General features: G+C 28.1%; 1 protein-coding gene across 4 annotated transcripts; it reads left to right on the forward strand.

The window, feature by feature from the left end:
* Positions 1–2,905: 2,905 nt before the first annotated feature.
* Positions 2,906–16,712, forward strand: LOC109806336 (proline-rich receptor-like protein kinase PERK9). 4 transcript variants are annotated; one of them, XM_083063971.1, is made up of 11 exons: positions 2,911–3,323; positions 3,993–4,129; positions 5,716–5,816; positions 8,353–8,684; positions 10,307–10,759; positions 10,869–11,041; positions 11,524–11,597; positions 11,692–11,833; positions 11,983–12,132; positions 16,172–16,259; positions 16,344–16,710. In XM_083063971.1, the coding sequence occupies exons 1-10, from the start codon at positions 3,155–3,157 to the stop codon at positions 16,241–16,243; spliced, it is 1,803 nt and encodes a 600-aa protein (XP_082920097.1). In that variant the 5' UTR covers positions 2,911–3,154; the 3' UTR covers positions 16,244–16,259; positions 16,344–16,710. The 4 variants fall into 4 exon arrangements, with proteins under 4 accessions (XP_082920100.1, XP_082920099.1, XP_082920097.1 ...); XM_083063972.1 differs by having other exon boundaries at positions 2,914–3,323; positions 10,881–11,041; positions 16,344–16,707; XM_083063973.1 differs by lacking the exon at positions 16,172–16,259 and having other exon boundaries at positions 2,910–3,323; positions 16,344–16,712.
* Positions 16,713–17,135: the final 423 nt, after the last annotated feature.

Here is a 17,135-nt window from a genome sequence, read left to right on the forward strand (position 1 = left end):
AGGCCAAATATAGTCCCATCCAAGCCTAACAACATTCATTTGTCTTTTTCTAGCAGTTACACCTCTCCTAAAATAAGGACCAATGTACAAGGACAAAAATCCCTATACTATAAGACTAATGTACAAGTTCAAAATAAGGAAAATATTTACAAGACAAAATATATGCAAATAAGAGAAATCAAACTACTCCGAGGAAACCAAGACTCAATTAAGAGTTTGGGTCTTCCTCTTCAAGTCTAACTCACTCTTCTTGATTCCTTTAAGACATAGCCCTTAGGCATGATGTTATCACCATTGAAACATTATGTTGATTCACAAAAACCACTATTATCTTTTTCGCTCTCGTTGTTTGGGTAAGGAAAAGGTCTACCTACCATTTTATATTGAGATCAATATGCCAAACATAACATAACACACACACACAACATGTATATACAAATTATATACCTACAATAGAAGTACAACATGACAACCCCTATAAAGTGATGTTCAAATGACACGACCAGATCTGATACCATAAAATATAATGATTGAACATGTCATACATTGGTACAATCATAACAAAACACAACAAATAAATCTTCTATCCTAGATTTTCCATGCAAAACATATCTTGGCCAACATCCATATACAACATGTACCTACTTAGGATCTCAATGGTCAATCAAACAAACACAAAGCAATTCTGTTGTCATCAATAGAAGAAAATCCCTTTATAAGGTTACAACATCTTAGAATATACAACTATATATACATTTATAATATCCTAGAATATACGACTATATGTAAAATAAAAGCCTATATCAATCTATACAATTAACAAATGGCCTATAGATCAACATATCAAGCTCTCAACCATCCATAAATAGTCTACAGTAGCTCTTGGCCACCTTCTCACGCTAATATTTGTTTTCTCCAATGTTAGAGACGATCATCACAGTCAACACACAAATAGTAGGTTAAGTTTGATAACAAGCAAAGAACAAATATATGGAAATGCATAACAATATTAATATAATCATCCATACACACCACATTGAGCATGAAACCAGATCTCAACATCATTTCATCACTAGAGAGATAACAAGCACAACCATAATGTAACAACGAATGAAATGCATACACATCATCACGTGCCTACTTGTGACATGGGTTGTCATGCACTATCAATTTATTTATCTACCACAATAAATGGTTTAGTTAAGTCAACCCTAACAAACCTTAACAACCTTAGTCACTTAGATATTGTCAACTTAAGTCCAAAGGGTTTTGTATCACTATCAGGTATTGTCAACCCTACAAAACCTTAGCACTAGTGCCCGCCAAATGACCACAAGAGACTTATGTGCCAACTTAACATCTAGGTTTCAATAAACATAACATGACCATTTATGAAAAGTATGTAGTGGCTCACTCCATACTATTTTCAGAACATATTTAAAGAAGAACCATTTCCTTTAAACATATCAATAACTTGTACAGTGAAGCTCTAGGATTCCAAAAAACCCAATCATCTAGTTTCTCCGATGAATAACTCAACAAAACACTCCTCTAGGGATCCATAGCATTCCCTTTAAAACCATTTTGAAATCATTTTCAAACCCATAGTGAAGTAGTAGCGCTAACAATGTTGAAGAAAGAGTAAATGGAACACAAGGTATTTTTATATTGATTTGTTTTAAGTACCAAGACTACGTCTAATTCTCAATCCAACCAGATTGGGTTCTACTATCTTAAACAAGATATAAGTGTTTTTTTAACTAACCACTTTTAACTCAATCCTAAGTGTTCTTTGAATAGTCTCTTCAAACAATCTATACCCAAATATTCTTTTTACATAAAGTCTCTCCAAACTTTAATAATAAGTATTCTTTCATAAATAAATCTCTTCAAACTCAAATAACAAGTATTTTCTCACAGACAAACCCCTTCAGGCACAAATAATAAATATTTTTTTTACAAACAAGTTTCTCTAGATCCACATCCAATAATATATAAACTATTTTTCAAGTAAACTCTTATGCAAAAATATCTAAATATATAGTAAAAACAATAATAAATATAATTAGTTATATTAATACTCTTGAGGTTTCCATGATTCCTATGCCTTTTTAACATTTGTAACAACTACCCTTACAGAGTCCGAATCCTAATGTAATGATTTTTAAATTATTACAAGAGAAATAAATGTAATGTTTAAAGAATGTTGTTTGTACGTTAAACACTTAAGGAGTTAGTATAAGGGAAAAAAATGTGGGGAATATGTGCACAATTTCACAAAATCTGGAGGATCATCTATGCACTGTACCCCGTTAGTTCTCTTTAATAAGTAATAAAAACCATACATGTTTTGTTTTCAAATATGAATAAATATATATCAACTTCATTTAATGATAGTCTTCTTGATTGACTCTTTGATTGTATCACTTTTTTTTAAACATTTATAATAATAATAATTTTATATATATATAATATATATATATATATATATATATATATATATATTGATATTAATAAAATTTAAGACAATAATTAACTAATTTTTTAATGTGTAAAATCGGTTTATTTTTATCATGTAAAAGAACCGGAGTAAATTATTTTAAAACAACTAATTAAGAAAGTAATATGATTCCTGAGTAGGATAGATATGGAGAGGAAGGGAGGGTCGAATAGAATCTGGAATATAAAGAGAGGATCTGCGAGTAAGAAAGACCAGGATATCTGACGTGGTTCTCTTACTTGGGACAATCTTTGCCGGCTCATTTCCCGCGAAATCGGTCTTAGAATATTCTCAAGCATATTATCTTAGGAATTTTCGAACGTTTTTCCCTCATCCAATGGAATGTAGAGAAAAAAAAAAAAAAAAAAGTATTGTTATAGCAGCTGACACAAAATTTTGATAGCGGAGCAGGAACCTCCTGTACGTACGTCTTGAAATCATTGGACATTGAGTCTCAATCTCAATCTTTAATTGGCAATTACGTAATTAATAATTATGTACCTTTATGCCATGTTTACCAACCCCGTGTTCTCTAAAATCCAGATTGTACTTAAAAGCCGCGTACATTTCAAGGTACATTGGAAGCAAATTAAGGAGTTCATGATCATGAGTATGATTCGAAATTGAAATACCCAATTGTGGGTTTTGCTTGGTATGGAAATTCCTCTCCCTTCATACGTTGTGGTTGCATGTGATGCCACGAAAGATCGCAATGAGCACGAGATCAAGCATGTCGTTGATCGCCTTCGAAGAAGGGGTGACATTCTCTCTGCAAGTCATAGTCTGCTTGTGCTTGGTGCCTTGCATAAGGTGCCTCACCCAAGTAAGTGTATAATCTTTTGTGATCCATGAAAATCGGTACCAAAAACTTTACAACAACTTATATATCATATTCAACGACCAACTGAACAGGACCTCTTGATATATTTCAAGAATCCAAGCGTATATATATGTGCATGAAAGGACTTCTCCAATGTGCCTTATTATGGAATGAGTATAATGGAAATTTTCCCCAATGTATACACTTAAGGATACTCCTTATATCTTGTTGCAATCGTATCATCTATTATATATTTACATTTCTCTCTTATATTTTTATCTATCTCTGGAAAAATAGGATAAATGGAAATATAGCTAAGTGTCTAGTCCCTAGAAATTTCAGTTGGTCTAAACGTACTAAATGTCTATGTGTCTGTTAGTTTTAGAGTTTAATTACAAATCATGTTGAGATTCATTAGAGCATTAATATTTAATACCATCTAATAATTTATCCTATAGTAGCACGGTGTCCATGCGTCATTTTCCTAATGAAATATCAAATATTGTGTTCAGTGAAACTCTTACTGATTTTTCATTTTGTGTTAGTACCTCTCTCTGGTTCTTTGTCAGAGAATTGCAATGCTATGCGGTCTTTACATATACAGGATGGGTCTTTCTAGAAATTTCTTAAAGAGTTTTAATAAATGTTACTTTTTCACCTTTCAATCGACAGTGGGGTACCAGACACTAGCATGCCCGGAGTCCTTTGCTGGCGCCAATATTCGTGCAATGGAGGAAGAAGTTAACAGAAAAGTTGAGGCATATAAAAGTGTGCTTGCAACAAGTTATCAACAACATGAAAACAAAGGGGTAAGTTCTAAGAAATTATTGCAAATGTCTTACCACGGTGCCATCTCCTAATGAACAGAAAATGCTTATTCATATGCATATACACTACAATAAAGGAGCTTTACACAATATTTAAAAAAATACTACGTTATGTATAAATAATGTTAATTTATTTTTGTGATATATATTATTAAATATTGTATATATTATTAAATATTTTTAATAATAATTTTACATAATTAAGCAATATTTTTTAAATGTTACCAAAATAATATTTTTTTTAACATTTTAATATTATTAAGTTTTAGCTAATTTTATAAAATAATAATTAATTTTAATATAAATGTTATTATCACTTATATTTTATGACTTCTAATTTTCAACAAAGGTTGAAGATTTTGTTAATTAGTCACCGTCGAATTCATATCAAATATTAAAATTCATTTATATTAAACCATTCATTTACTAGATGTGAGATTTTAATTTTGAAAAATAATAATTAGAGATTAAAAAAATACGCTCTTCAAGTAATTTTTTTATTCAATGTGGATTTTTAATTTTGAAAAAAAAAATAATATTGAAATAAAAAAAAAGGCCATACTCAATCTATAGTAATATATTTTTAAAAAAAAAATATTTAACATAATCTATTAACTCAATTTATAGTAATATTTTAATAAATATAACTAAGTAAATGTTATTAAAGAAGTAAAGTAATGATGAGATATAAAGATAATAAATCTAGATTAACTAAATCAAACACTTTAATTTATTGATAAGTTTTTTCATTATACAATATCTCTTTCGAAATTGAGAATGTATCATATTGCATCCTTCATCACTTTAAATTTTTAGACCCAAATGCTACTATTTATCATCTAAGAGTAAGAAGGAAACTAAATGAGTTATAATTTTGATTAGCGGTCTCTATCTTCCTTTGTCATTAAATATTAATTATACAAAATAATTCATCTGTAAAATTGTTTTATTAGTTTAAGTATTTAATTAGCTATTTAGAATAGTATATTCTTGAATATATCAGTCTATATATATATTCAACATATGACGAGCTATGAATATACTAATTGTGGCATAGAAATGCTTTTGTTTCTTTTAATTATGCTAAGTCACTCTTTATCCCGTTAGCTAACAGTGGTGGAGGGATTATAAACAATATATTAATTTAATCAAATAATTCATGGGATATGGTAGCCTTTTTATTGCTACGAACATTCTGCAGAAATTTCAGCAGGTAGAACAGCTTTTGGAACTGAATATTTCTCGTTTCATTCTTCCTTAAATTATGGCAGTATATACATATATATGAATTTGTAGATTAAGTTCTGACGCTTATATTATTACTAGGAAGGTGACAGCACATTACTGATTTACTAAGTTATATAGATTTTAAGTTAATTAGTGTTTATCATAATGTGTTTCCTTCTGTATTACAAATCTCTCATGAATGATGGGGTCACGTTTTCTTTGTTGGGTTTTGGGTATTAAGTTGCTGTAAATCAGTATCACTATAGATCTAGACTACAATTGTTTATAGTCTATAATGACCCTTTTTTTGTTTACCATTTTAATTATAAATTTCTGTCCAGGTCAGCAGAATCGAGGTTAAAATCACTGCAGGTTTTCCAATTAGACAGGTTATTATACAAGAGGTTACGAACTATAATCCATCTTGGGTTATTCTTGATAGGTATTACCTTCCCTACACTTCTAAATAACCATTTCATGTGCTAATTGTTTTCTATAAGGCAAAGATTTTATTAGTTGTCTTGTCTAAGTGGGATAGCATTATATATATATATATATATATATATGAGAGAGAAATGATTTATTTATTTTATTTAAATTTACTTTGTTGAATAACTTATATTTTATATCAAATTTTAACGATTTAATATTGAATTTAAAGTTTTTAATGTATAGATATATAAAGTCAGCAAATTTTTAAAAATTTTAAAAATTATTTGATTCTTTATTTTATTAATTTAAATTAACATATAAAATTATTTTATGATTATTAATCAATACGATTTAATGAAACGAAGTATTAAATAATTTTTAAATATTTTAAAAATTAATTTGTAAACCTTATCTATGTATTAAAAATTTTAAATTCAACAGTTGTATCGTTAAAATTTAATTTAAAATATGAGTTGTTGAATAGAGTAAATTTAAGTAAACTTACTCGCAGAGTAAACAGATCCCTTTTTTATATATATAGAGAGAGAGAGGGAGAGGAGATCCATTTACTCTAGGAGTAAATTTATCTAGATTTACTCCCTTCAATAATTCATGTTTTACATCAAATTTTAATGATCTAACCATTAAATTTAAATTTAAAGTTTTTAATGCATAGATCAAATATGCAAATTTTTAAATAATTTGAAAATCATTTGATATTTTGTTTCATTAATTCAAATTAATAGATAATCATAAAATCATTTTATACATTGATTTGAATTAATAAAATAAAGTATTAAATAATTTTTAAATTTTTTTAAAATTTATAAACTTGATTTATGCATTAAGAACTTTAATTTCAACAGTTGAATCGCTGAAATTTGATGTAAAATATGAGTTATTTAAAGGAATAAATCTAAGTAGCTAGACTCATGCCTAAAATAAACAGTACCATTCTCATATATTTACTAAAACACTCTTTAATTGAAAGTTAAGCAATAAACTTTTGAAATGCTAAAATTTATTTAATGGTTAACCTATCCAAACAAATATTTTTTATATACATCGATTATGGATCAAAAACAGAATAACACCAAAAGTCCTACCCCGTTCTGAGAATTCGACTAATAAATATCATTACACGTTGCCATCTATTGCTCCTAAAAGCTAATAAGAGTTCCTGGCTTGCATGCAATTAAAAGGGGTTCCCAGCTTGCATGCATTGTGTGAGAAGAGAAGGTGACAAGAATCCTCTATGTCGGGCGTAGGGACAAGGATTTGGGCACAATGTTTTCCCTTTTCATAAAGTCCAAGCCAAATAATGTAGCAATGCTCTTAGTTTGTCCCTCAATATTCAGGGGTGTGAAAAAAAATCAAATGAACTGATATGAATTTGGAACTGAACATGCAAATTTTTTTAATAAAATAAATAATTTTCTACCTTATATAATATATTTGTCTATTTAATTAGTCTTCAAATTAAATATATAACTAGTAAAAGTTTTTTAATTTATTTTTAAAGATTGTATTAATCATGACTTTGTTCATAATTTTGAAAGAAAAATATTTTTTTCTTAAGAAAATCAGCTTAAAATTCATTTAGTTCTTAAAACTGGTACCTAAACTACTTTTGAACATGTTTATATAAATAGTTTAATTATGAACTAATTTAATGATGTGATTTAAATGATTTATATACTGATTGAGCATATTTATTTTAAAAAAAATTAAACCATACACACCCCTACATACAGTTGATTATTTGTTCTCCAAGTCTTTGAAGATGTTAGGCCATTGGGTTTTAGATGTTAAGGAGGTGTCCCGGACTTTTTCTTTTCTTTGTTTCTTTCCCTATTTTTTTTCCTTAGTTGTATGTATGGACTTAGCTAGAATTTTAAAGGGTAAATCATCCTTTTAACCATTGAAACTAAATATTCCAAATAAATCTCTCAAAACTATACCAGTCATTTTTATAAGTCCTAAAATTAAACTTCACAACTTATTGTCATTTTAATCTCCAAATTAATATTAGCAAGTATTATCATTGTATGTATTTGTTGGACTAACATCATTCACAAATTATAGTTTGAGCAACTTCTTTTCAATTTCTTTAGTTTTTGGAGCTAAGATGACCATGCTTGACACCTTCAAGGAAAAAATAGGTGATTTTCCCATAACATTAGGAAAATAAAAATAAAAATTGGTCCTCATCCTTTAGAGAGAAATCTGCCCTCAATCTATTTTTGACTTGAAGCTTGGATGTGCTCATGTTCTTAATAATTTGTTGCATAATTTATATTCTTTTATGAAATCCAATTTCCAGCAAAGCAATAAATTAAATCAAATTCTTCCTATTGTATTTCACCAAATTATTTTTCTCATTGAAAAAAGAATATACTACTGGAACTTAAGCTTCTCTAGCATTTGTGTTATGAAAATATATCCAGTTTTGTATTATTTGAAATGAAGAGTATAATTTCACTATATACTTAATTTTCTTATATTTTTCCTAACTATTTCTAATTACAACAAAAAAATTTGAACAGACATCTTCGACGTGACTTGAGATTTTACAAGAACAAGATATCATGTAGAATTGGATTGGTTAAAGATGACTTGTCACTGGATATTTGGAGATCTCATCATATAACTGAAATAGAAGTCACCGAACAAAAGCTTATTTATTCTTTGAACAAGAGTGTTTCACTATCAGGTTCTCAAAGTATTCGAGATGAAGAGCAATCTATCATGGTTTGCAAAAGTTATCCTCCTTCCATTACTTCTGAAAGCTCTAATATGTCAAAGAGAAATATCAAACATTCAAATGCTAATAAGTTAGAAGATCACAATTCTTCAACAGATTTTCGATCTTCTTCAAGTAAGAAATTTGTTTTAATTTTTCTTGTACATTCTTATAGGTATTATTCATACATAATATATTTTTCCAATAGTAAATATATACTCACCTTTTTTCACTGTCGTTATTAATTTCGTCAATAATGTTATCAAACACTTGTCTTTCTTCTTTTTCTTTTTCTTTCATGTGTGTAAAAATTGTTGTATAAAAATACATACAATTAATTACTTTATTATTCATATTGCACATCCTCAACTAGTCTTACCAATTCTATGTTTCTTGCATGCAATTTCCCTTACAATATTAGTTTGTTGTGCAACAAAAGAGACATTTTTTTTCCCCAAGATGCACGGATCATCAATAAAATATATATTCCTGGCACAAATGTGTGAGAATGGATGATTATCAATTAAGGTCCATAGAAATAAATGCTTGACAAATAATAAGACTAGTATAAAGATGAAGAAGAAAATTGTAATGTATATTTTAACTATGAAGTTCTAGAAAACTCTTTACAATGTTACCATGTTGAATATGGATCCTAAGTGCTCTTTCTACGAAGAAGCACACTCACCCCAAGGCAAAGCTTTTCCACCACTACTTGACTTCTCGACTTTCCCCACAAATCCTCTACCTCTCCATTATATGGAAATGATTCCTCTCTCTCTCCCTCCAATCCAATTGTCACTTGCCCTTTATGATATGTCCCCTTTTTACTATGTCTACCTTTCCCTTCTTTGTTGTTGTTATGTTTTCCTTCCTTCTTGCATATACTTGCGGGCCACTCTTACCAAAACCATCCTTTAGCTCACTTTCTCCTTTTGTTCCATTTCTATTCCTTTTGTCATAGACTTTTTCATATTAAGTTTATCAATACCCCCAATGAATTTCATTTTGTCCTCAAGGTGGAAATCGAGAAATTAAATCTCATGATTTGGTAGGTGTTGCCATCTAATGGGCAATTGTTATGAGTCATTGGCCTTATTTTATTTTATTTTATTTCAGAAAACACATAGCCTCGTAAGATTCTCACTCAAAAAATAAAATACGGAGTTGTTGAACTAGTATTGTCTTCATTACAACTTCTTCAATTGGAAAAAGATATATAAATCTAGTAGTTAGTGGTAGAATCGATAATGACATAAAGAGCTTGTAAGATCTTATAGATGGTGATTCGATTAATGAATAAAATATTTTTTCTTATGTTCATTATTCATGTGTTGAATGTTTAGTTTTTGTCTTAGAGGCGTAAACTTTTATGATTCGGTGTTTATTCGTTTTGTTTTGGGAAACTTTTATTCTTCTCACCAACTTATTAATTATCTTCACATAAATTACATGAACATTTTCATTGAGTTGTTGGTGATGAATATATAAAATTTTGGTTACTTTTTTCTTTCTTTCCAATTTTGAGTATTTATAATATGTACGTATTATAATATATTTGCATTGTATCTGCCACTTTCAGCAGTGCTACTTAATTTGTGTCACTACCTACTATAAAACAAAGTGATTTAACCCAAGAGGCTAATTAACTTGTTTGTTACATTGAATGTCCAATATTGTAGGGCACATGATTAACACTCATTTGTTACTCTTATAGAATTCTTTCCACTAAATAAGTGTTTTAAAATATCTTTCAGGCATAAGCATTAATGAAGAATATAAGCATCCCATTGGTTCTCAAATTTACCAAAAGCAAAGCATATATAGCTTTTTACCAAATTCTTCAAATGCTCCAATTCTTTGTACTTCTTGTGGGACACAAACTGCATTATATACCAATGACTTGAAAAGGTTCAGCTATTCTGAGATACAACATGCAACAAATGATTTTTCAAAAGAAAACTTACTAGGTGAAGGTGGATATGGCCATGTATATAAAGGAATGCTTAAAAATGGGCAGCAAATAGCTGCTAAGGTAAGGAAAGAAGAAAGCAAACAAGGGTTTTCTGAATTCAATTCTGAAGTTTACGTGTTAAATTTCGCTCGGCACAAGAATATAGTGATGCTTTTGGGTTATTGTTTCAAAGAAAGGCTAAATATTTTGGTATATGAATATATTTGCAACAAGTCTCTTGATTGGCATTTATTTGGTAAGTAACATATATAGTTTTTTCTTTTCCTTCTTTTTCTTGTTTGTTCATTCTGGGTCTCAAAAATATTTTGTTTAATCAATGATTTAGATTTTATGAATCTGGTAAGACATTTTTGCAGATAAAAATGCTGCAGTTCTCGAATGGCACCAAAGATATGCTATTGCCATTGGAACTGCAAAAGGATTGCGTTTTCTACATGAGGAATGTCGTGGAGGCCCTATAATTCATCGTGACATGAGACCAAGCAATATACTCCTCACTCATGATTTTGTTCCCATGGTAAAATCTTCATTTTTTTATTTTTTTGTCAATTGACGGCTATATTTTACCAATTTCATTTAATAAAATTTACCAATTGTCAAAGCATCATAATGCAACTTACTTAACCGTGTATCTTATTATGCTTTTTTTAGTCTTACATTGTCACATCAAGTTAAGCAACTGGATCACATTTTTAATCTAATGGTAAAATTTAAGCAAACTTTACTAAATATATTGTTGGTTATGATTTATTGGTTTCTTTAATTGTTCTTCTTTTTCTCGATTTGATGGTGGTTAGTGGTGTAAAAATGTTTTTTTTTTTTATTTCGTATCTTATATGCAACTTGAATTCAAGATACCATTTGTCTCACGTAAACTGACTCTAATGGAAAAAAAAATAGATAAATAAGACACGTATGGTTGCTTAAAAATAAAATAGCAATAGGATACTAACTTTGTTGATTCTTTTGTTAATCGAAAGGAGATGCATACCAATGCAGGTAGGTGACTTTGGTCTTGCTAAATGGAAGACTAGTGATAAGACTCTACACACAAGAATAATGGGCACATTAGGGTGAGCCTTTCTTCAAATTTCTTATTGCTAGAATGTAAAACTAATAGTAAACAAATTATTATTATTATTATTTTTTTTTTTCCTTTTTATGTAGATACCTTGCCCCCGAGTATGCCGAAGACGGTATTGTTTCTGTGCTAATAGATGTGTATGCTTATGGCATTATTCTGTTACAATTGATAACAGGACACAAGGCAACTTCTAGTCCAGAGCAACATCTCTCCCTACGACAATGGGTATTATTTTCTCCTATGACTTTTATATGTTTGTAGATATTGCATGTTCTTGGCTCATTATTTTATTCACGTATACACAGACACACGAGGCCCTTTATCACTAGATTTCAACTTGACTAATTTTAAAATATTATTAATGAAAATTTTAGGCTGAGCCCAAGATTGAGAAGTTAGAATTTCATGAACTTATAGATTCTCGTCTAGGGGATTCATATGACTCAAATGAGCTATATATCCTGGCCAAGGTAGCATATTACTGCGTGCAAAGAGATCATAAGAAACGCCCGTCTATTGGAGAGGTAATTGTAACATTGTAGCCATTATATTTATATATGTTGACATGGTTTACCAAATTATGAAACAGTTTTTTTTATTTCTTATTAAGACAAAGGGAGTCTAATATATAACTGAATTGACAAAGAAATGGTGTCTTATTAGCACAACAGAGGCTAAAGTAAAATTGAATAAAAGGGCATATATAGTTGTTCTAATTAGAAAATGGCTTAGGTTTGTCATTGCTACCTAATTATAAATCAAACACATGGCATACTTAATTAATTGGTTGCTCCATTAATTTATTCAAACCTAAGTCATATATATAGTTCTGGTCGGACTTGCACTTAAAATTTTGATATATTCTAATACGTGTGATCCTAGTTTTACCAATACATTAGCAATAACACAATTTTTTTTTATTATTATTGTAAATAATAAATATTACCTAATTAACAATATGCATATTACTAGTAATGGAAATGATTTATCAATGTTATCATGTACTTTGACCAGTGATGTAAGTATAACTTGTACAATAAAGAGATCTTATTTATATCATAAAAAATTTAAGTTTTATGTTAACTAAAGATAAGATAAATAAGAGTAATCTTCACTTTATAAATCGGTTTATATGGTTGATTTAGGCTCATAATTTATTTTCTAGGATGTGTAGTATCAGATTTATCTAGATCCAGTACTTACCATTGATACATACATCAAGTCTAATAATGTTAGATGCAATGGGATGTATTGAAAAAAAATTCAAATTTTACCTATCTTAGATAATTAAAATAAGTCCTCCATCATTTATCTATGTAACAAATTCAATAGTACTAAACATGGATGAGTGTATTGGCAAAAACTCAATTCCTACGTCGATTAGATATAAGACAAATAAAAACTTAATAAGTGAAGAAAAACCATCACTTTATAAGATGTTTTTGTATGGTTGAGTAAAATCCACAACCCATTTTTTAAGACTTCACAAATTAAAATCTAAATTTATAAAATTATAGAATTTGGATATGAATCTAACTTAATTCTAAAAATATAGTTAATAATATCATGGTTGTCTGTCATAATACGTTATTTTAATCACATTGTTAGTTAATGTGAAATCTTTGATGCACCCCTTCATGTTGGAGACTAAACATTACTGAATGAGTAATGGTTTCATAATAGTTCATTAATTAATAGGTGGCGTAGTAAACCTAACAAAAGTTACTAAAGTAGATTCTTAATTATGATTTCTTAAATTTTGAGTTTGAATCTAACATCTAATATATTAAAAACTCACGAATGAGACAAGAACTATCTCTCACTTATATATATTATTTAAATTATTATTATTATTATTATTATTATTATTATTATATATATATATATATATATATATATATATATATATATATATATATATATATATATATATATATATATATATGTGTGTGTGATTACCAACTTTTCTATAGCACAAAAATTTCTAAACAATAACTAAACACATTCAAGTGAAAAACAAATATCTTCAAAACATACCGCCTTGAGGTTTCGACCTTTAAAGACATCATTCCAAACTTTACTAATCATCTGTATCATTAGTTTGACATCCCGCCAATTGCAATATATCTAATGTTTGCATAAAATCTTAAGCAATTTTTATATTTACCAAAAAGAAAATTTAAGATTTTTTGTAAGTATTAAAAATAATATAGAGTTGATATTAAGTAACAAAGTTGTGTTTGAAAGATTTCCTTTTGACTTCAACCATGTTCTAAACTAGATAAGGGGCATGTCGTGAATATAGTTTAAGGCGACAATGAGCTCAGTGTTCTTTTATTGGTGTATTAATCCTGTAGTTTGTTTCTATCTTTTCAATTAAAATGTGTTTCTGACAAACTTGTATTTGAGTTAGAGTGCATCTTATACTTTTTTATCAATAATTTTCACTTATAAAAAAAATATGGTTTAAATATATTTTAGTCTCTATATTATAGTTATTTTATGATTTTAGTCCTTGTAATTTTATTTTTATTTTTTTTTGGACCCTACAAGATTTTATGGTTTTAAACCCTATCATTATTTATTGAAAATATGACAATCATATATTTAAAAAAAAAAAAGGAATAAAATCATAACACAAAATTTTATAACCCATATCAAAAGTTTATAATTTTATAATTTAAAAAATAACATTAGAGGCAAATTATAAAATAAGAGTTTATAAAGACAAAACTATAAACATATTTAAGCTAAAAATTGCTTAAATAGAATGCATGGTAAAACTTACTTTAACAATGTACTATAATTAACTTATTTAATCTTAATACATGCCTTAATTATTGAGAGGGTCTAGCACAGTTTATTTAGAAGGATATGTTGAAAACTCTTATAGTACTAAGTTCGATTCTCATGTATACAAGAAATTAAATAGCTTGATTCAACACTTATAATTAATAAATTAATTAAACAAAAAATATATTAACTTTTTTATATTTTTAATATTTCAACTAGATTTCTTAAATTTAAAAAAATTACATAATATTTACAATATTTTGTGTGTCTCAAAGGAACCATGGAAGAATATTGTAACGCCAAGTTTCTTGGTAGTAGTTTTTAGAAAGAAAAAACAAATCCTTTTATATGCGCTTGCCCTCTTAGTAGGGAACTTAGGTATTTGAGCAATGACAAGGTGAAAATAACCTTGATTTTTTTTTGTGTAACTTATTTTCACTAAAATCTCCACAAGTTTATTAAGAGTGAAATGTAGGTCTCCTATCCTTTAGTCTGGTGAGACACTTGTAAAAAAGACTTTGACGCTAAGTGAAAAGTAGTCTCACAAGCAATAATTAGGATAAAATATATTTAATTTAAATAAGTTGTAACAAATAACTTCAGATGAGATAAGATAAGACAATTGTTTAGTGATTACAAACAAATCTAAGATATTCAGCATGTGTGGGATGACTTTTGTGACACCTTCTACTCCATATATCATAATACATATTATAATATAAAACTGAAATACCTGAATATAAAAAATATAAACTCAAAATCCATATAAGTAACAAGAATCATATTTTAACATAAATTAGACTTAACAAAAATAACAAATTGCAATGAAAATAGAACAACATGTGACTTGTCCTTTGATGAGTGAGGCTAGAACAACATGTGACTTGCCTTCTATGTCTTAGCTCGACACAGCCGAGTTATCCTCGGTTCAGGTAATATATAACTTGTCTTTATTATGTATTCAATAATCTCATAAATCAATTACCTAAATTGAAAAAAAAAACTTAATAAAAATTTCAACTACAAACAAAATGAATGAAAATAATCTAATTAACTTCATCTAAAGCACTCATGTGTCGCACAAAACATTAAAAAAAAAATAATAAAAAAAATATATAAAAAAACACCAAATATTAAATGAAACATATTTTAAAAGCTTAATTTAAACATTTTTTTCGATGTTTTGCTAAAGAGAAAATCTTTTAGCTTAGTTATCAGGTATGTATTTGAAAATCGTTATGTTGTGTCAATATATTTTACAAGCAAATATATTGGAGCAGTAAAAGTTTATGCATATATGGCTTGTAGATGCGTATAAATCATGTTACATGAAACATGATTATATATTGTACCAAAAGGATAAGGAAAAAAGAAAAAGAAGCTTGTAATTATCAAAATATTATATATATATATATATATATATATATATATATATATATATATATATATATATATACAAAGATTTAGACACGAGGGGCAACAGTTGGGGTGAAATTGTGAGAGAGTCGCGTTCTCTAACCTTAATGGATCTACCAAAAGTTTAAACTTTAATATATAGGTATATAAGGTAATTGTGAGAGAATCATAATTCCAACAATGCTCAAATAGTTTTCTAATTGATTCTATGACACTAACAAGACTATAATTTATTTTATGAAGTTTCCACATTATTAGAAATTGTAGGCTTGTATAGCATTATTGACCTTAAATGTTATACCTTCAATTTGTTTCAATTCAGTCCTTAATTCCAATAAACAACTTGTAATTTAGGTTGTGCGCTGTCTTGAAGGACGAAAAGACGTTTTCTATTCCATTAATGCAGAAAAATTCATACCAAATTAAAATATGTGTAGAAAAGGTGGGACTTGCATCTGCTTAATATGTTTATATTTCTTTTAGCACTCAACATTCAATATGTGATTCTCTTGTTTCAATATTGCAGGAATATTGCTCCGATATCTCCCAATTTTGGTAGTTTTCCTGTTGTTATTGTCATGTACAACCTTTCATATATATCGTGTTACTACTTTGACATAGAAGGCACTTTGCCTTACAATAACCTACATATGTGGGGTTGCAAGTAATAGTTGTATATTGTAGGCTAAATTTGAGATTTTAATATTATATGATATAATTTATTCATATTTTAGTTTTATATACAATAAAAAAAGGGTTTAATTTCACTTTTTTACGGACAATTTTGGTTCCCTATAATTTAAATATTTGGTTTCGGTCCTCTATTTTTAAGAATGAACAATTTTAGTTCACTAATTAAGTTGTCATTCAATACTTAATAGAGATACTTGTTGGAACCAGATGCTTGTTATAGAGATACTTGTTGGAACCAAAAGCTTAACAAGCATCTAAAACTTCAAGATAGTGTTTTGGTAATAACTAATAAATAAACTTGATAAATTTTGTGATAAAAGCTTTAAGAAAAGTATTTGTCGAAATCCTGTTTGGTTAATGAAGCGTCTAGGGTTCATCATTTTACCATAAGTGTGGGTTCATCTTTTTATAACATAAGTGTCCAAAGAATGTTATTTATAATGTAATCAATGTCTAAATATATTTTCTAGATGAAGCGGCTCACGTTTTTAAATTGAATATCTTTGATAAAAAAAGTTTTTCTTAAACTGTAGTTCTTTATCTATCAGACAATGCTTTTTATCTTAGGAAAATGTATACATAGTACAAATCAAATGCTCTGGAATATATCTTTATATTTGCATGA

This window comes from Cajanus cajan, chromosome 9 (assembly GCF_000230855.2).
Source record: "Cajanus cajan strain Asha chromosome 9, NIPB_CcT2T_4, whole genome shotgun sequence".
In the NCBI taxonomy this organism is placed as follows: domain Eukaryota; kingdom Viridiplantae; phylum Streptophyta; class Magnoliopsida; order Fabales; family Fabaceae; genus Cajanus; species Cajanus cajan.

Bases quoted from the DNA above. Each gene is read 5' to 3' on its own strand.
- LOC109806336 (XM_083063971.1), top strand. From the start codon at position 3,155: ATGGAAATTCCTCTCCCTTCATACGTTGTGGTTGCATGTGATGCCACG. The intron at 3,324-3,992 runs GTAAGTGTATAA...TTCAATCGACAG, and splicing joins GCATAAGGTGCCTCACCCAA to TGGGGTACCAGACACTAGCA. The intron at 4,130-5,715 runs GTAAGTTCTAAG...ATTTCTGTCCAG, and splicing joins AACAACATGAAAACAAAGGG to GTCAGCAGAATCGAGGTTAA.